This window comes from Acanthaster planci, linkage group LG02, assembly GCF_054643075.1.
Source record: "Acanthaster planci isolate LZ-2023a linkage group LG02, COTS_SCS, whole genome shotgun sequence".
NCBI classification, from domain to species: Eukaryota; Metazoa; Echinodermata; class Asteroidea; order Valvatida; family Acanthasteridae; genus Acanthaster; species Acanthaster planci.
In genome coordinates, this window is record NC_141778.1 from 11,215,937 (window position 1) to 11,236,777 (window position 20,841).

Genomic DNA, 20,841 nt, shown 5'->3' on the forward strand with positions numbered 1-20,841 from the left:
TCAACCGCGTGAAATCAAAACAGAGCTCGGGAAGCATGCGCAGCTAGTGAGTGTGTGTGTCAGCGGTAACGTTCAGCTCACGTGTGTGAGTGATTTAGTAGGGGAAGTCAATGCACATACAGGCCAAGAATGTCCGTCGACAACACGGTACATGCACTGAAGACGACCAACCAGCAGGCAGTGCGGGATTTCTAGAGTGGCAACTCTCATACCGGAAGATCACCACTAGTCTTGTAGCTGCACTGTCCGCGGCCGGACGGTACGGAGATGGCATGGCAGCTCGTGGTACGTGCGCGTCGGCTTACCTGGTCGGCCCACGGCCTGAGACAGAGGAAGATTTTGGCACTCATTGTCGGTGTGTCGCTATTCAGCTGTGCGCACTTCCTTGCCAGATCAGAAGGAGTGTTCTCGGCGGGGCTGCAGCGCCAAGAGACGTCAGAGAATCGGGTAGTTCACGGCAGCGATGTCCGGCGGCTGAACGAACTCGGGTAAGCTCGAACTGAAGTTCTTTTAGCATAGACTCAGCACCAGTCTTGATGTCTTCTGATTTCTTTTAAAAAATTATTTCATGATTTTGCCCAAGTTAGGAAAACAGAAAGAGATAAGATTGTTGTGATAATTGTATTAATTTATTTAGAAAATAATCAACTTGATAAAAAAGTTCAAATTTCGAATATAAAGGCATTTTTGTAAGGCAGACAGCGTTAATCAGTTATGTGGTTTGTTTGTTTGTTAAACTTTCAAAAAAGGAGAATTTGGGATATTTGGAAGCAGGACTACCGCATTGTTGGAAACCGGAAGTGCAAGTTGAGTTTACAAATTTCCATCATTTAAAAAAAAATCTAATGCAGCGGCACAAAGTAATACGACTTAAAATTACTGACAACCGTCATTGGCCCTTCCACTTGGGCAGAATTTTAATCCTAAGAAAGAAAAAGATACCCTCACAGCAGTCAAAGGTTACCTCCCGCACGGTGAGATCATTATCCTTGCATCTCAGACAGCGTTGTCATAGCAACTGTTACTGATCAAACCCAAACTGAGAGATATACTCCACAGTTCCTCGCCTGGGCTCACCATTCAATCTTGTAATAATAATAGTAATAATGATAATAATAATTCATTCATTTACAAAGCGCAAATTTCATATGGATATGTTCAAATGCGCTGTACAATGAAGACATTAAGCGTGGAACAATGAATACATTTAAACATGGTTGAGCCGATGGCATACAAGGGCGCCTCAGCCAGCCGCCAAACGACCCACATTCACCACTTACCACTAACCTAAAAAGATCATCTGTATTATTTTATGGAAGAGTCAGTGCCTTAGACATTATTTTTCTCTCTTGTGTGCAAAGTCATTTCGTATAATTTTTATTTGTATTATATTTGTCTCGTTCCAAGAGCAGGCCTAAGCACGGTAGAATTACAACTTAGAAGTTGCAAAATCCAATGAGTGTAAATTCCAAAGGTATACTGAGAAAAACAAACCAAAACAACAACCTTTTCAGACACGTTCCACAATGTTTGATAACTTGCAGTGCGCACGATGCCGTGGGATATTGATACAGGACTTCAGGGAAACCGAACCTTTCTGCCAGCAACAACAATGCGTAGCGTCTTATGGTGACTTTCCCCATGCCTCACCTCGTAGAAAAATATGTGTTTTTAAGCAAAAGCCTCTTGACAAAGCCTTTCCCGTTTTCTGCGTTCTTGTTGACTCACGGTCTTCCTGTAGCGATGCAGGCCACCTTGGAGTGGTAAAAATAGCCATTTCAAAAGCTGTCTCGCACAGCCACGTCAGAAGGGAATTTTGGAGGCCTTTTGGTTTGACCTTTTTTACATAAGAAAACGGAACAAAACCAAATTACAAAACTCAACTGCTACCAAAATTTCAAAGAAGGGGGTGCCGAGTTTGATTTCTATTATAAGTATGCCCCAGATATCTTTCACGTTTTCAGCTGATCTTACAGTTGAATTTCTAAATCTAATTTAAAACCTTTAAAATCATTGGATAGCTACGTCATGTACATGGCTGCATGGCACGATGTTATTCTGGACACGTCAATGGAGCTTTTCCTTGCAGCAAATCATAGAACTTCACCACGCGCTATTTACGTAGTCAGTCCATTTGTGGGTCTAAATTATCATTTTCGAATGCCTTGGGGGACTGGGGCGAACGAGCGGTTGCGCTCTGTTGAATAGTGAGTAATTTCATGTAAAATCATCAACGCAATTGGATTATTAAAGGACAAAAAACCAGCATCATTGTGTTGTTACTTGATGGCAATCAAAGGTATAATCCAGTTCGAATTTATTTTAAAATCAGCTAGGATTCTGTCAAGATGTGTCCTTGTATATACTCTGTCTAAGAGAACATAGTGATATTGCGGTGAAGTAAGATTGCCTCTTGAAAACGAAACGAAACGTTCTCACTCGAAGTTCAAATCATGGACCACGTTGATTTTGACTAATATATCAAGAAGCAATCGGCTTGTAGAAGAGTATACAAACTAATTCTAAGGCAAACCTATTTCGATGGAGCCTTAAGATTCCTTATGAAGGAAGACCAATCTCACGCAAGATTCACTCGGCCTCTTCTTGCCAAATTGGATGAAAATCAGCCGCCCTTTGCAATTATGTAAAGGGAGTTCTCCAGTGGAAAAAAATCGGGAATGTTTTCGGGCGATTCTTCGAGGCAGAGAAACCAGAGTCAATAACTCGCAGAGTCGTGGCAGACACAATATTTGTCATTCTGTGCGGGAAGAGAAAGGTGAGGTTAGAAAGCTTGCCCCAGAACTGTCCCAATCGCCTTTCCGCTTAACGATTTTTCGATATCAGATGTGGTGACGGAGAGGCATCGGGGATTGCGCCCGACGGTGCTGTGCATGCAATTGCTTTTTTGCGGACGAATTCGCCATTACAGTTGCGCACAATTACCTCCTAAACACACTGAGCAGATCTGGTTAACAGTGTGTGAAAAGATTTTTGGAGGTAAGAAAGTAAGAGAAATAAGACTGTTTAAAGACTCTTGCGATTAGGCGGTATACGTTCATGGTATTGAATTGGTTGGGCCTGTTTGGATAGAAATGTGAAGTGAAATGACCGAATGCCACAGAATAAAATATTGTTCTTACCATTGCATGAATGCGAAACATATTTGTTTGTACAATACGTGCATAAAACCGTGTCTGTTCAGAGAACAAATTAAAGGATCCAGGAAATGAATTTTTCTTAGAATCACTTTTTGTGTATCTCTGTACTCTTCTTCCGTGAAGACTGCTTGACATCTTTTTTGAGTTATGTAAACTGAACAGTGCACTTTTCAAACATTAAAAATCGTCCAAGCATTTCTGGACAAGTGGGGGAGCTTTTGCTTTGATGTAAATCCAGGCAGACATGGTTCAAGTTGCATGTTTGGAACATTTCTGTGAAAAGGATTTTTGCTGGATTATTGCCATATACTTACATAGCAATAATGAAACCTGCCATAGCAGTGGTTAGAAAAATCTAGACATTTTCTGTGCACAAATCGGTGCAACATTGAGATTCAGTACCTTGGATGACATCATAGTTCTGCTCATAAATATGCAAACTTTATTAGCATAACCCCCCCAAAAAACAAAATATGGGTTAAAATTGCAAAACAAAATTTAAAATAAGGTTAATTGAAACCCAAAGATGCAATTTCAAGGGTTTTTAGTAAAATTTATAAACATATTTCTATTTCCTGGTTCCTTTAACGGTCCTTGCGTATTAACATTCGATCACGGTTTTGCGAAACAGATTCGTGATGTCTCAAGCACGGTAGTTTCGTGTAATGTCAAACTATAGTTCTCATCCCTACATTAATATCTTCTTTATTACTGTGAATGGGGCGGGAACCAGGCAAGGGAAGGGAGTCTTGTTCGATGGTGCCCGTTAAATAGAACGAATAATTCAATGACATGTGGTCAACGATCCACCAATCAGCTGACGGGGATTGGTGCGGATTTGTATTAGACCTGCATGTACTGTACGTTTATTGTGCGCTTCTCAAAAACAGAAGCCAATATTGCGGTGGCACAACTATCGTGGACAGGTGGTAGGACTTGCCAAATGTACGCCCTCGTCAAGTTTAAAGGAACACCTGTGTGCGGTACAACTGCAGTTCCGGTATCTCCATACGGTAGGCCTACTGTTAAGAGCATCAGTTACTGCATCAATATAGCAGCGGTATAGGAGCTGCACGTGGAAGAAGCATTATAGCTTAAAAAGACAAGAACAAAATATAACTCTGCTTACTGAAGATGGGTAGTCACCGGAGCAATTCCTTAAAGTGCACTGAAGGATGTTTTTAGCACTTCCGCAAAAAGATATCGACGTTTAGCTTGCACGAGTAAGTTGGTCTATTTCTTGAGGGACTGTTTATCTGGAACAGTATGAGGCAAGAGAAATGCATGTTTGTTTGTGAGAATAGTTTATAATCTAGATGGAAAGTATAAACAGCTTGTATTTCATTTTCTGATATTGCCATTCGATATTACTGATTCAATCAAATGGATACGATTTCGTAAGCGTATGGCTCTGATTTAATCGACCGATCTTGGGTTGAAATTGTATGATTCGTTAGTGATTGCATTTTGCAAAACTAGTCGGCCAAAAAGAGGTTTTATCAATCAGTCGGAAACATCCGCTGCCATGCACGGCTCGGTCTCTCCCAAGAGTAACATTTTGACAAAGTGGTGCACCGTCCTTTTTTTTTCCAATTTGCCCTCCGGGGATCGACTGCATGCCTACCAATTGCTTCTCGCCTCCTGCCCCAGTGACATCCTTCGCTGACGTGCCTCGTGTCTTGCATTAGTCCAGCCCACGTACATGCCTCGCGTACTAGCCACGATTCGTATTCTCAGAATACGCTGTACGGAAAGTGTTTCGTGTTCTTAAAGACACTGTGTAGAAAAAAAATCATTTTGGAGTATACCCGACACGTCAGTGCTTCTCTCTAAGTGCTTGCCATTCTAGGTCTAGGCTCCACAAATACAATGACATTCACTAAACCACCGCCCAAGTCTGCGTACATCATTTTATGTCATATCTAGGCCTGTAGTTTAAAGATATTGGGAAATCACACGCCTTCTTTGTTGATATCACGTACTATGAAAAAAGGTTATGTGTAAAATGTTCTGCGGTCTTGCGAGAAACGGTTACATGCATTGCTCAGACAGCTGTGTGTGTCTGCTAGTACCCAGTTTCCAAAACGTGAATCGTCCCATGAAAAAGAACAACTAATATTTCTGTTAAATAACAAAATTACAGTAACTGAAAAACGAGAAAATGTATTTCGATAAATATATTTCGGCGTAAACAATTTGTAGTTTGTGTGTGTGGCTTTAGAATCAATTAGCAGAAGTAAAAGGTATTAATTATTCTTGTCTACCAGCCAAAGACTTATAGGAACTCAACTAATGAGACAAGCATCTCTGATTTTTTTTATCCTCGTGTGACTCATCCAGATTAAAATGATGCAAGGACTGGCCTGCTCCGTTAAACCCTCTGCCTTCTTCATGGCGCAGAAGTGGGATGGAAACGTTGCTCGCGCCTCCAGCCAAGACTGTGATCAGATGGAATTACATCTGCGGGCTGAGCGTGAGGTGTTGTTGCGGTCCCGCCGTCGCTGATTGAAATATCAATGCGACGGCTGGCCAAAACAAAGACAACATAAGCCACATTTTTTTTTTTTTTTGCTTTCTTTGGTCGGTGAGTCCATTCTGCTCGCTGATTACACGTTTTAAAGGGGTCCTGTTGGTTAACTTTTGACACCTTCAACAGACCAAACTGCTCTGTCAAGTTTTGCGTCGTGGCTAGAACGTGCGGGTGACTGTAAATTACAAATTACTGACAGCGTCTCAAATTTACCACGATCTATCTAATCGAGTTTCCAAATGCTAGCAATAAGAAGTTAGAGAAGCTTGATCTAATGGTTTCGCCCATTCACGAGAGACCGAAACGGTTTTGTTTTTTCTTACCTTGTCTCGTCTGGCAATATGTCCTGTCCTTTCTAGTGACTGTCGTGTCTTAACTAATATCTGGAACCATCGACCTTAAGGTTACCAGTTATCGCCTTCTCACTTCAGATTTGGCAGTGGATATCAGCATTCCTATCACTCGTTCTGGTCACTACCCATATCCTGTTTGACGCAGGCGGCTTCTTGTCCGAAGCCCCCCATCTGTATCCGCAACTATTCGCTGCCCACCTGCGCGTCGTGAAATCGGCATACCAATGGCCACACTTCCAACACCTGTTACTTGATTCCAAATGCTTACAATGCTTCCAGTTATTAATACTTCAAATTACAAAACGTCAATTCCTTAATGAAACCTACCTTTGCTGAATGCGCCCCTCAAAGTATCTAGTAGTTTTAAGTAGAGACAGATATTCAAACGTCCATTGATTGTAAATGAGGTGCGTAGTTCGCATAGAGTTTTTGTGGAAATATCCTGTGGTAATCTGATGTAACTTTGCCAATTAGATGTTAAAGTTTAGCAGCATTACAACGTTAATTTCCCGTCTTTAAACTCCGAAAGTGCTCCTGGTGAGTTCAACTGTTCCTTTGCTGACCACTGTTTTGGGCACTGAATCAGTGCACATATGCATAATGCACCAGGCGCAGATCCGGGGGGGGTCAACCTCCCCCCCTGAGACCCCTAGGTGAAAAAATGAAGGGGGAAATGATACTAAAAAACCAATGTGTACAAAGGCAAGTGCACCAATTCCATTGTCAACAATTATGTCATGTAATGTTTCATTTTCGTTCCCGCTTGTCCGCAAAAATGAGACATTAAAAACGAATCTCCGGCCTGACCCCTCCCCCTAAAAATTCCTTCCTGTGCGCAGGCGATCGGGAAAAGGCAAGGTCATTAACGATGGTGATTATTCTTCATGCCAAAGCCGTCGGACCCGCGTCTCATGATCCGAGAATAATATGCAGTCTTCTCCATATCCCACACCCTTTCCTTCCCAGTGGAGGCATTCATAACCGAATGTGTCATGTGACAGACGTCAAGTATCCGGCTTCTAATTCCAGGCACGTTGTACTTTTCGACTTGGGAAACCAACTTGAATGTGAATTTTATAATTTACAAGTTCATGAACCGGCATTGTGCATCATTGAGCATACATTTTGACTTACTTGATAACAGCACAAATGAGTACATAGGACCTTGATATTCATTGGTGGGTGAATACACCGAATACATTAATCTCATCAGATTTTTTTAGCAGCAAAAAAACCTCCGATCGAACAACAAGTACACGTACGTAGATGTGCGAAGGTTTAAACCTTGGAAGTGTAAAGATTATCGGTACTGATTTCCTTGTCTCCTTTTGTTATTACAATTATTTTCGCAGAAATGGTGCTCTTTGGCCACCCCCTCCGTCCTCAGATCAAGTCATACAGGAAGGGGAATTTCCCTTTAAGCCCGCCAGGCCACCTGGAGATATCAGCGAACTGTCGGGGGTCAATTCACTGGGCCGGCTGAGGCAGGCCAAGATGGCCGTAAAACGGCACGAGGAGCCGTTCCCGTGGCCTGTGAGGCAGAACTTCATTCCAAACTATTTCCTCAACTACGACAATGCGTCGCTGTCGCCTGCAGCGGAGGACAAGCCGATGCGTTTCGACTCACACAGCGTCCTCGTTTACCTGCACCACAACAAAGCGGCTGGTACAACGACCAAGAGGTGTCTGTCCGCCATTGCAGGCGCCAGTCTGGGTCGGACGGTTGGGCCCGTGTTGAGTAGCGAAGGACGGCTGGCCGTAGAGGCTCGTTTCATGCGGAAGAGGCGATTCAAGATGCGGAGTACGCCCAACGTGTACTTTGGTGGGTACTCTTTCGGACTCTGTGACCGATACAAGAAACCTTGCGCCTACTTCACCGTTATGCGGGACCCGTACGAGCGGACGCTGTCTTCCCATTCGTACTGCAAGCACGCACGACAGGATCAACTCTGCTCCGCCCAGGTTGCTCGCAGGGTGTCCCTTCACGAATGGGCTCTGCACCAAGGCAGCTTCTTCTTCAGGCAGCTCTTGTTCCAGCCAGTGTTCTGCAGCGACAAGACTCGCTGGATGCGCTACATCGACATCGAAGGCGTTCCGCATGACTTCGTGATGAAGCAAGATTGGCTGAGGAGCGCCCCCTGTTGGTTCCGACAGAAACTCATCATGGAACTGACTTTAAACGAGACTCTGCACGAGGCTTTACTCCAGTACTGCCTGGAGAACATGGAACGCTGGTTTACCGTCATCATGCTGGTAGACCACTACGACGAATCACTGCAAATGGCACAGCAAGCCCTCAAACTGCCCATGTACGATCGGTGCGCCGGGAGGCGCTACAACGCTGGTTCCTACAACAAAACCAGCAACCCCATCAACGTGTCGAAATCAATGGAACCCAACGGGACTATCGCCGGGCACCAGCCAACGACCGATCCTTCAGCGGAAAAGCAGTTGCTTGAACTTCGGAAGGATCCGGAAATCCGTAAGATCTTGCGAGCAGACGAACTGTTATACCGAAAAGGAGTGGAAATCTTCAACAAGCAGAGGGTGGTATTCAAGAAAATCCAATCTCAAACATGACAACAAAGTATTCAAACGCTTAACTCATCCAGCGAAGTCCTTTCTCCAGCTTTTTACCCTTTGCAAGTAGCCCACGGCTCGACACTTCCCACTTCCTTGACACTTTTTCAAAGGGTGTTCCAGCGTTGAGTCTCATCTATGCATTGATTGTATGATTTGGGAAGATGGCTTCAGCGGAGTATATAGTATGTACTTTGTAAACAAAATATTAATTATCAATTACACGATGCCTTTCTTAATACTCACACTGAGTTGTCTATGAAGTTGGCAGCTGACACTTTAGCGGCTAGAGGGCTGGCAACGTCTGAATAATTAGAACCAACCGAAGGAAATGGAGCATTAAGCCTATCGTTGACAATCTAGACCTAGCAATTTGTAGCTGAAAGGACACTCACTAGACGCGTGTTACCCATGCCCAAGCACAATGTGCATAGTTCAAGTCGCTTTTAGCACTACTCAACATAAGTTGCCGCGCTGGCAATATAATCACACGGTCTTTATTTACAGGTACTACGGTTGCTCTTCAGTCCACTTGGCTTGGTCTCTGGAGGTCTTCCACCATAACAGATATAAATAATGCACGTCCGATGGATGACTCTGACTGAAGTAGAGGAAGGGAAAAGGCGAAACAAAACTGAGTCGTGTTCCTTTCCCGACGGTCGAGAACATTCAGTCGTACGTGGAAAGTGCTTCCATTAGCTGTGTAAATACAGGTCACACCGGTGCAACGCTCGTCTGATGGACTGGAGTGATGTCCTTCGCTGGGCGTCGGTGGAAGCATAGAGCAAGGATCCTTGCTCTACGGTAGAAGCGTGCCACGGCATAACACTGGGACGTAAATCCATTTACATGTACATGCACGTTTAGTAACCGTCGTTGAGATTAAAGGGATCGGGGGGGGAGATGGATCCTGACACTACAATTCTGGGTTTGACCGAATTCCCTCGTTATTTTAAAACATCTTTTGCCACGTCCTGGGTGATAATGGCTGAAATTGTCGAGGAGGCACTCGAGATAAGTCTGCGTTTACACAATGTAGCATGCGGGGTCTATAAATGGCCTGTTCTAAACTTCGGCCTTGTTTCCAAACAGACAAAAGGCGCCTTTCCACAATGCGCGTCAACACTTACGCTGAGCGTTGCGTATCCGTCAAAATCGCTCCCAGGGCGATTTTGACGCTCCCAGGGCGATTTTGACGGCCAAACGCAACGCACACATATGTTATGTTAATAATGGAGCCGATCTATGGGTGCGTTCGATTAGCTTACACGTGTAAGTCAAACTTACACGAGAGCGTTCGTTTAGCGATCACGTGATGTTCGTGCCTGCCCTGGTGTCAGCCACCACTACCCCAGCTGGCGAGGGGGGTCTCTGGAGGCTGCCCGAGTGTAATGACGTCACGGATGGACTGTTTGAGCATGGACATACATGATGGAACGTGGCGGGGACTTGACCTTTTTCCCAGAATGCCTTGGAAAACACACTGCAGCGTTCGATAAGCCTCATTTTGAGGCTTCCCCCGAGTGCAACACTAGTATGTGCAGGGAAGCTAATCGAACGCACCCTTTGTGTCCGTGAAAGTGAAACGCGTGAACGCATTGCGTACGCAACGCACCGAATAAAGAAACATGGATAGGCAATACGAATAGGTTTTGAAACACTCTCACAAATCATCACTTTCCAAATACCGAAATGAATATGTTGCTTTGAATTTGTCAAATATATATTAGTATTTTTACTGTGGGAAATCTTGAGGTGGACAGGAATATCTTTGTAAATGGAAAGAATACTTTTGAATAGGACAAAGCGGTTATGAACTACGCAATTATGGTGCAGCTGCCTCAACGACGGAATGTCTACCAGAGATCTTCTTGAAACATTCATGTTCCCATTTGTTCCAGATGTTTCCGTAATTGATCTCTTACAGCTCTCGATGCAATACTTGTGAAATCTCCGGAGTTTAATGAGCCGTTACTTGGCATATGCCATGTGCTATAAATCGAAAATCCGTGCCATTAGTCAATGGCGTCCGTGCGACTGAGTTCTGACCAAAAAGGGTACTGAACTGAAGAGAGAGCGAATCGCCAGCACTGCGGTAAATGATCACCCAGCAAATGCATGACCCGGTCCGTGACAAAGAGGCCTAACGTCTGAAATTTATCACAGGAGGTATTAAAGGGTCCGAGGAATGCTTATAATGCAAAGTAGCGAATAATTTTATTTTTTTCGGTTGATTAATTTAGACGGAATTCAAAGATAAACTTTCGAGACGATTTTTCTCTTTTACTTTTTGCATCTCACAAGAGGAAAAGGGCGGAAATTGGAGTAAATAAGGTTATCCTTGGTCAGTACGTGCCGCAACATGATAAAATGTGTCTTTTTCATACAACAAATTTATTCTTTTCCTTAAACCATCAAAGACAGCAACATTTCTCCGTGGAATGACATCGATTCGCCGCCAGCACTCGAGACGGAAACGCGATCAATCTCCTGACCCTTTGAAAACATTCAAGGATCAGGTTTGTCACCAAACCCATTAAGTGATTTTGTTTTGTGACACCGGAGTGAAGAAGGTTATCAAATTATTTGTAAAGCCTAAACGCAGCGCCGGTAGGATTGAAACAAAATGTTGATTAACGGTGTGGATATTGACTTCACTTTACTAGTGTAACCCTCACTTCAAGTACATGTAGACCAAACATCTGATGGATGGCACTTATTATTACAAAGATAGCAAATAAATATGGGTTTTCAACAACAACAACGCATATGTAAACTGTGTTAGACTCAATGTCAAATATATTGAAGATTATTATATAATTTGTATATCACTATGCTGCTGTGTGAATATACATGCATTGTTTTATGTATATATACTGAGAATATTGGTCACATGTCAAATATACATATACTTATATATTATGTTGTCGTATTGGTGGCTTGAAGGGCTTAGTTTCCAGTGTAAGCTGTAAATTTCTTTTGTAAACCTTAATGACGAAGCCAGAGGTATTCATCTTCCTTTTGCTAATAATATTTTGAGGTTTGTCCTTTTCAGAATTGAATAAGGATTCAAGTGCGATGAGAGAATAATTCTGCACTGACAAATAACTTTATTGTACCTAGCTCTTGCAGACTAAACACGTTTACAAAGAGTAATTATCTTAAAAGTTTTTACATCGATATTTACAACAGAAACCCAACGAAAACAAAGTTTAGACTGAACGTGGGCTACAGCTGCAGTTTAAATGCTCTATAATGCAAAAAAAATGTTAGTTGGTCTGCCAATTTTATTGTGAATCTAAGTGCAGTGGGCAAGTGAGTTTGATCGTTCATCAGAAATGGAATTTCACTCAGTTGAATTTGATCGTTCATCAAAAATGGAATTTCACTCAATTGTATTCAAAGCAAGCATACTTCTTTTCCGATAAGGCTACTAGGAACAAGAATGCATTGTATAAAAACAGGCGATTGGTGGGTTTTACTCTACACGATAACATTATAAGACCGAATTTTACTTAAGCACACAACGTCATTAAATGCTGAATATTTAACGTCCTCAAAGGCAGAGACTTTTTATGTGAAAAACAAGATAACATTGGTCAACCAGCATATTCATTATTCTTGCTGTCTCGAAGTCTTTTCAGCAAGAAGGATAAACAAGTATTCCATTGTGCACTCTTCCAGTAAATTCCCCCAAGCCTGTCGTCTTCTACTCTCCTAAAATACTGAAATTTTGGAGATTTAAACATAACGCAGGCGCAACTTTCTTAAAGCAATGCCCAACCCAGTATAGACCCATAACTGGTTGAAATGGAGTCCTGTTCTATCGACCTGGAGTCCTGTTCTATCGACCTACGTTGGATAAACTTGCACCTGCACGTATTCTGCTCGAAGAAGAGTTATAGTTTTCTTTGATAACAGAGGACGTCCACTGTAATTAAGCTCCGGAAGTTTCTTCAAACTCATGAGTGGAGACTGGACGCAGAAGTGCAAATGTTTTGTGTTTCGAGAGGATTCAATGAACTATTTCAAGATGGTGTCGGTATCATGGGCTCCGATGAAACGCGATGGAGGGTGTCTACCACCACACTTCAGCATGGCGCGGTGGTGGTCCCTCGCGGCGGCATTGGTGAAAACACAGCCGCATTCTTCGCAATCGAACGGCTGCTCATCTGCAAGAGAGGAAGTGGATTTCAACAATAACTACACATGGCTTCATATTAGTACACGCCCCGTCCGTTCATCACGGCTATGGTTGCTAATTACGCCTGAGCCTATCGAGACTGCTCTGGCAGGCGTCACTGCTGCTACTTTGCACAGATGTGCGTTACTGTCTAGCTGAAAAACAAAGCCATAATGCAATCAACCACTGAATGGCTTGAAACTCTTGTTGGCAGGGAGGCCGTCTCATTTCGCCCTAAGTGACAAGCAGCAGTACACACACTAACGTATTTCAGAGGGTTTTTTAAAATTCCCGTAGTTTTTCTTTTCCACAACCACCAACCTGGGTGAATGTTCATGTGGAATTTCAGTTCATAGCTCTGGCTGAACGTCTTGCCGCAAACTGGGCATGCGCAGGGTTTATCCTTCGTGTGTGTCCGGCGCACGTGACTATCATGTGCGGCATGTGACGCGAAGGCCTTCCCACAATGCTTGCCTGAAATGGAGAAAAAGGATCATATACGATACGAGCAGCATTAGAATAATTTAAGGTTCATGTGGAAAATATTTAATGCTCATTTCAGTGGAGGAGCCTGGCCAGAAATCTAGGGCCCCGCTCATGCACCATTAAAAATACTAGCACATGTACTTGTGAAATCACCAGCGAGTAGGCCTAGTGTGTAATATTACATGTATAGTGTATGTAAAAATGTCTGAGGTATTCTTTGCAAGCGACTGGTGACTCACATTTGAACGGTCTTTCTCCCGAGTGTTGGCGTATGTGTGTGCGCAGGATACTAGACGCAGTGAAGGCCTTGCTGCAGTAGACGCACTTGTAAGGTCTCTCCCCGCTGTGGACTCGGATGTGCTTATTCAGACTAGAGGACTAAGTGAGAGAGAGAAAACACCTTGGCACTAAATTGCAGTTGCAACATACAGGAGTTGCAGCTCGTGTAACTCTCAAACTGGTAGGACAAGAACCGAAGTACGCGACTGTTGAGAATGTATATGACGCATTGTCTGACCCGAACTGCAGGAGCACCACACTCACGCGCACATGTGTATGCGCGCGTTTGGCGTCACAACACCTTCATAAGTACCATGCCACCCTTAATCGTCTAATGGTGGATTTATACCCTGCCCGACGTGTATTTTGTAACACTGTATACACTCAGTGTATGCCCCCGAAGGCTTGTGAAAAAACCACAAGCGTACTCGGGTGGGACTCGAACCCACGACCTCCAGCTTACGAGTGCGGACGTCTTAACCACTCAACCACCGAGCTTGCCGGTGTCGGCTGGCTGGTTCGAATCAGATGTAGCAGTGGGTAACGCAAAGATTGATTTGCGCCGGGGAGATGAAATTACCTCTTCATCTTTCGCTGCTACATCTGTGTATAGAGTGTTGAAATACACGTCGGGCAGGGCAAAAATCTAAAATTAATTTCATCTCCCCGGCGCAAATCCATCTTTGAGATGGCTTCCGTCTAATCCCGGTCGCCTAACTAGTCTTTATGGCTTCTTGACCTGCATAATGACGGGTGTTTAAAACAATATAAGGCACAGAGGCAAGCTCAGGCCCTATTGAGGATTGGAGAGTGTCATAGAAATGGAACAGGAGATTTTCAACCCTTTTTGCCCCTCCAAAGGGAAATGGAGATGATTGTCAATGAAGACATCAGGTGCTTGTTGCTCCAAATTTCAGTTAGGGGTAATCCTAATTTTTAGCGACATGGTGAACTCGAGCTCAGCGACTAGCCATGATCCATGGAAAAACCTACTACAGTAACTGCCGTGTCAATATACCATTCCCCGGTCACGCTCGTGATCGCGGTCGCGTGCGTGGGTAGACGCAACTCAGACCTGATATGATGACCAACATCATCATTAACAACCCACGTGAATCCATTTTCCAGATGTTCGCTTGTCTTGTGATCAGCGGCATCGACTGCCTACACCCTCCCTCTTCCAAAGCGATTTCGTCGGTCGAAGGTGTAAAAAAAATGACCCCTGAAGACTGCTTACTGTTGAATGCAACTATACTGCCCTGCAAACTATTTGCTCAAAATTGGAAAAATCGTTTTCAAAGCAGTTGGAAACGTCCCTTTTTTGCTGTTTCTTGCAGTCTATTGTTTGTTATTCTTTAATACAAAATCCTGCCACTGCTGTTTTTATGATATAATCAATAATCATGTACACTGCCTGCAAACACTTAACCTATAATTAAGACCATGCATTGTCAAATAAACGGTGTTAATGCAACACTTTCTTTATTCAGAGTGCTCCACGAAAACTGTTAAGAACTGTCACTGTCACTGGGTCCATTAATCTGATCATGCCCTGGGATGTGCTTGCCAGGTGCTGTCAATTATTTATCAGTAATATTATGTTTTTGCACGAGAGAGAATATTGGGATAAAGTCAACTCATCTGAGGTCTTCGCGTCATCAAGCAACCTCGGGTGGACTTCATCCCAGATGGATACGAGTAAAATATCCATTTACTGATCTGAATTGAAGCAATAGATGGTGCAGTGAGCACTGCACACGTTGGGGAAATAATAAATGCATATGCTGTGTTTGGCCTACTACGCTTTGGTAGCCCGAGCGTTGCAGTAAGATGCAAGAGAGAAACGAAAACATATTGCATTCAAGGTAAGCTAAGACGTTTTTCAAGACGTGGTTTTTTCCAGTTTTTATTATCAGGCGGAATAGAAAACAGTGGTTGGTGTGAACATACCAACACTGAGTCCATTCAGTTTTGATAAGCCGCCCGGTTGAATTCTACATCAAACCAGTTCCGCCTCATGGTGAATAAAGACTACTTTCCATGTGCGCTTATAAATGCAGGTTTTAAGATTTAGTCCCATTGATAAAAATCTTCCCAAAAGGAAGAAGCAGTCTCATGTTTTGTGCTGCATTCCAAAAAAGCAAGCAATTCTTGCGTAATATTGTAGTTTGCTGAAAGTGGAGCAATATGATTATGTATAGACCCAGACCCTCTGTCAGCAGGGAGCACTCCATGTATTTTGCTGTTTAATTTGCTCGTCGTTCTTCACTTATCTCCGAACCAAGAAATTTGTTTGGTTAACTCGCTCTTCCAAGTATACGAGTGTATCCATCCCATCATGACTGCAATGCAAGACGTATTTACTGCGACGATCCTTCGTAGAAAAACAAAATACTTGTGATAATGTCAAGTCTTTTTTGGTGGAGGCAATCAGCAATAAATCAGGCGGGAACATGGCAGTCCTCTCATGCAATTTTAATCCGCAATCTCGGTCTGGGCTAGCATTACATACAGACAAGCCCATCAATCTGGCCCAACATAAGCAATAAACGAGGCGTGTCGCAGCGGGCGCGCGAAGGAGAAGTTAGCACGTCGCCTCCTGTGTTTCTCTGTGTTTGTTTTTCCCTTTATCGACCCCCAGCCGGTATGTCCCAGGGAGACTCCTTGTGACATGCGGCGTTCGCGCCTGGACAAACGAGGTCGTCACGGAATGCATTTGGAGGGCACAGAGGTGCTCCTGACAGACCAGGCTTTGGCACCAACGGGAAACGAGAGCTGCCGAGAGGGGGCGCTGCTTTACAATTCACAGCAGAGCTGTTTACGTGGCGAGTTGCGACATGAGTGCCTCCATTTTTGGAACCAGAATGATTGTTTATGCGTCTGTGCACATGAACAATTAGTATTAGCACACAATAACCACAAGCTGTACTGAGCACTTACTGAACAGCCATGTTGGTTCCAAAGTCTCAAGTTGGCATTACACTCTCTCTAAAGGCCTAGCTACAGCTCTGATTCACTGCAAGCTCTTGCAAGTTTTACCTAAGATCAAGTATTAAAAGTCACATCTTTCCAACCTGGAATTCAATTAGAAATTGTCCAATTATCTTAGGTCATGATCTTTTGTTTGTTTCTGTTTTATTTAAAACAGGTGCAATTTACATTCTCACTGTTCTTTATCAAGTCCAAACTGTATGGCACAAAGCAAAATACACGTGTATAAGATAAGTCTTATGTCACGCTTTCTTCAACTTTTGTTCCAGTTGCACAGGAGTAAATCATAGCCTTTTTTTGGTTTGGTGGTAAAAACCGCTTGCATATTTCACAGAAACTGAAGCTCACATCTTATCTCTCTTTTGGCTTCGCTTGAACGCGTCACAGTCCCTTTTGATGATCACCTTTAGAGCAACGCGCTTGACGGGGCCTAGGGTAGACACAAGCGAGCCCCATTTGCAGCACTGCGCCGGCACGCTGAAACACCGCACGCCCGACGGACCCACAGTGTGCCCGAAGTGTCAGATCTGACACTGCGTTCCGTATACAGACGAAATGAACTCCGGATAGCATTTCCCCCAACTGCCCGAGACAGATTAATCATACATACGATAGAGATTGCTTCAGTCGAGATTCCACACCGGGGAATAAGCGATCGTTTGATAAAACCCTCCGCTCCTTCTTTTTGACGAGAGATCTTGCGACAAAAATAGGTACTATTTTGGAATTATTGTCATAATATTTTCAGTAACTTCACACCGCCGTTGTGTCCATCAATACTCCCAAAAGAAATGACAAATTATCAACGTGAACATAAGAGCCTGATCGGAAAAAAAATCAGAATAGTTAAGGATCGTAGCTGAAGGTGTCTGAATTAGACATCTGTGGCTGTGTCTAACGGACACGGCTACCTCTACAGATTAAGTACGGTAGGACAGGTGGAGGAGGCGGTCATGACGTCATCGAGTGAGGTCATCCACCCACTATGCGTTTCCACAAAAGATCAGCCGTTTATCGTCGTAACAACGGGAGGCGGAAGCGGTAGCGAATGTTTTTGCTCTGCCCCCTCCCCTTCGACATTTTAAAATAAAAACAAAGTACACTTGACCAATCCATTACAAGTGGCTGGTATATTCATTGACCATTTCTCAACAACTGGTGAGCGCTTGGCAAAGAGTGATATCCAACCCATGTCTCTGACAGCGAGGAAAGTGATAGCCCTCGCTGTGATACTGAACAATTTTTATTCCCAGTTATTACTGAAGAATTCGTCAGAGAGCAGATAAACCTAATGCCGACAGGGAAAGCAACTGGTCCCAATCGTGTAAGTTTCTTAAACTTGCACCTTATTGTCCTCATATCCTTAGGGCACTCACCCACGTTTTGAACCTGTCTGTAAGAAGTGGTCTCTATCCTGATGCATGGAAGCACGCTTCAGTCATTCCCACCCACAAAGGTGGAGACAAGTATAACATTGACAACTATCAGCCGATCTCCATCTTACCACTTGTTTCAAAAATTCTTAAAAGGGCAGTCCATAGTGCGTTGTATACATATTGGCATGGAAACAACTTGATTTCTGCCTCTCAATCTGGTTTCAGACTGTTGCATTCAACTTTGCATGGGATAATTAATGAATGGTTTTTATCTATTGATCGTTAATTCATTCTGAAACAGCGTAACTTTGCTCTTGTTTTTTACCCCGTTCCAAGTGGGCTGTTATTTCATCTTTTGTTTTAATTTTTATCTTAATCTTTATTCTCTTTTAATTTTTAAGTAAGTGTTTGCATGTTTAAAATGCAGAGCCCCATTGGAAACCAGCTTAGACTCTTTCAAGGGCTACCCATGGAGGAAGGTCCCCTCCTAGATAAACAAAGGAATGAATATAATGAAAAGAAAGTGCATCCCCGATACCACCGAGAAACTTCGCCACCTTGACGCCACTGCATGCAGCGCCAGTGTGCCCATCTTGAAATCAATGGGCAGGGGAGAGATACCTTATTCCTCCCCTCCCCAACCTCGGAGAATACTTTACCTGTGAGAAGCTCTTGCCACATACTGAGCACTTGTGAGGCCGATGTTTCTGATGCACGTGGAGGATGTGAATACGGAGCCGGTCGCGTTTCTCGAAAGACCGCGTGCACATGTGGCAGGGGAACTTCCGGTCACCTTTGTCCACGCAGCGGGTGTACTTTAGGTGTTTATCTCGGTAATCCTTGTAGGAGAAGACCTTCCCGCATCGGTCACACTTGTAACCTTCCTTATCTAAAAAGAAATACAATAGGGTCCTCCAGTTTATTTTCTCGATAGAGTTTTGCCATGACGTGTTGGGTTCAATGTCAATTCTCGTATTGCAAGGCATGTCCCAACAGAAATGGGCACATTGAAAATGTAAGTTTTTAGGTGAGAAAGGAAAACCTCGCAGTTATTTCGAGAAAGCTTGAAGTTGCTCATAGTAATCCACGTAATGGGCCCAAAATGGTGTTTAATGGTAAAACAAAAGGAACATTCGTGCTGCTCTGCATTGGATGAGCTCATCTTATGCATGTCAGCTTTGCATCGGTTTTGCTCTTAGTCCGCAATTCTGTTTCTGAACTGGAAAATCGGTTCCTGTGATACTTGACTGGGATGCAAAGCATAACATATCACTTTTGGAGCTTGTGTTTGAGAAATCACGTGGCTGTAGAATAATGTGATCGGCTTGTTCCCGAGCTCAATCAAAGGGTATAGTTTGTCGACGTTAGGGGCATCAAGTCAAGCGGCAAATTGCAGTTCAGGGCGATGAGTCAGCTGCGGGCGGTCGCGGAGATGCACGCCCAGTGATTGGGAATGAGCAGATTAATCCTGGGTGATCCCAGCTCAGGAGAATGACAGAGTACACGGATCGGCCACCGCACCGCAAAGCCTGGCTTAGGATACCCTGACTTGAGGCCTGCCCTCTTTTTAAATGCCCTACCTGGACAATTGGGGAGTAAAACCTAGACTGTCCGTCTCCCGCATAGATGTCTGCCTCCTTGGAGATTTGCCAGCGTATTAAATGCTCGGGGAGATACTTTTTAAAATTATAAATCAGGTACATTTCGATTTATACATGTTGGACCAATTCCCAAATACGTAAGTAAGTGTAAATGGCTTTCACCCCTCCCTTTCCATCATGTTTGATTCCTTGAACCCCAAGCGCTGAGTAGGGGTCATTTTCTAACTGCTGTCCAGCGAAGTAGCCTTTGAGCAAAGTGGTTCCGACTTATGATGAATGAAATTAAAAGTGAAGGAATTTACCAAAAAAACGTTCTTCAAACTTAATTTACGCAGGATCACATGGAAATGATCACTCAAGCAGACGAACAAGAGGCTTATAAAACAAGCAAAGCCTAGCCAATATCATTGTCAATGAACTCTGCTGAAATCGAAAGCCATACTCTATTTGAAAAGCCTGATAGCGTATCTTAATTATGCATGCATTGTGGCAACTTCTTCACCCTAGAGGCGGTCAGAAAGTGCGGCGAATGGTTGTTCTGTCTACTTGTGCGCCATTATTGTGGCTGAGGCTTCTCGGCGTCCCGTGGGCCATGTTTAACTTACTCTGTAAATTATCGCTCTCCGCAGTGGCTTTGCTTGCTGTCATGCCCTTCAGAGAAACAGGAATGCCCAGAAATTGATCGTAGCTGTCACCGTACCAAACCAATAACTCGGAACCCTGCAGATGAAAAAAGGGTGAAATTCATCACTCGTTACTTTATAATTTATGTTGAGCGGCAGCGCTGATCGTGTTCGTGTGCTTTCGACTTAATCATGTTCAATTTCTTCCTCCTTTGGTTGATAGATTTAAGACGGTGTGGTAAGAACTTGTTTACACTTTTTCATAACTCGCCGATGATGATCCCAGTCAGAAAAAATTATCACCAATTTGTCGCTTTTATCTTAATTGCTTCTATTGCAGTTTTCCATGTTGTTGTCCATGTCAATTACTGAATCGGTAGACTGAGGAGAAACTTCACAACAGACATATTTTGACGTCACATTCCAGTCAACCGATCATAGCTTGAGAACACAACGAAAAGGTCCATGGCTAGATTAGTCGGGTACCCACCCTTGGGATATCCTTGCAGGCCTCGTAATAGATGTACTCTCCATTCTGCGTGGCTACCAGGTTCTGTTCCTGAGAATGGCGGGCGCAATTCACGAAGCACAGCCAGTTGCTTGCACCATTCCGGCCGTCCACAAAGTGGCTTAACTTCCCGTCGTGGAAAATCTGAAATAAGAAGGAATAATTCCGAATTT

At 43.6% G+C, this 20,841-nt stretch overlaps 2 protein-coding genes across 3 annotated transcripts in view; one reads left to right on the top strand and one right to left on the bottom strand.

The window, feature by feature from the left end:
- On the top strand, positions 1–12,186 carry LOC110978211 (uncharacterized). 2 transcript variants are annotated; one of them, XR_002598034.2, is made up of 3 exons: positions 1–488; positions 7,394–8,806; positions 9,129–12,186. XR_002598034.2 is itself a non-coding variant. In XM_022233017.2 (2 exons), the coding sequence occupies exons 1-2, from the start codon at positions 268–270 to the stop codon at positions 8,619–8,621; spliced, it is 1,449 nt and encodes a 482-aa protein (XP_022088709.2). In that variant the 5' UTR covers positions 1–267; the 3' UTR covers positions 8,622–12,186. The 2 variants fall into 2 exon arrangements, 1 of the variants encoding a protein (XP_022088709.2); XM_022233017.2 differs by having other exon boundaries at positions 7,394–12,186.
- prdm14 (PR/SET domain 14) overlaps positions 11,712–20,841 on the bottom strand; it is a 27,679-nt gene continuing 18,549 nt past the window's right edge. Inside the window, exons 5-10 of the mRNA XM_022233214.2 lie at positions 20,651–20,812; positions 20,143–20,257; positions 18,596–18,825; positions 13,530–13,668; positions 13,126–13,278; positions 11,712–12,793 (exon numbers count right to left, since the gene is read on the bottom strand). Of these exons, the coding sequence (XP_022088906.1) occupies positions 12,645–12,793; positions 13,126–13,278; positions 13,530–13,668; positions 18,596–18,825; positions 20,143–20,257; positions 20,651–20,812 (948 nt within the window). The 3' untranslated portion in view covers positions 11,712–12,644. The remainder of the gene's footprint in view (positions 12,794–13,125; positions 13,279–13,529; positions 13,669–18,595; positions 18,826–20,142; positions 20,258–20,650; positions 20,813–20,841) is intronic.

Excerpts from the sequence above, each read along its gene's own strand:
- LOC110978211 (XM_022233017.2), top strand. The coding sequence starts at position 268 with ATGGCATGGCAGCTCGTGGTACGTGCGCGTCGGCTTACCTGGTCGGCC. Across the intron at positions 489-7,393 it reads CGGCGGCTGAACGAACTCGG|AAATGGTGCTCTTTGGCCAC; the intron begins GTAAGCTCGAAC and ends TTATTTTCGCAG.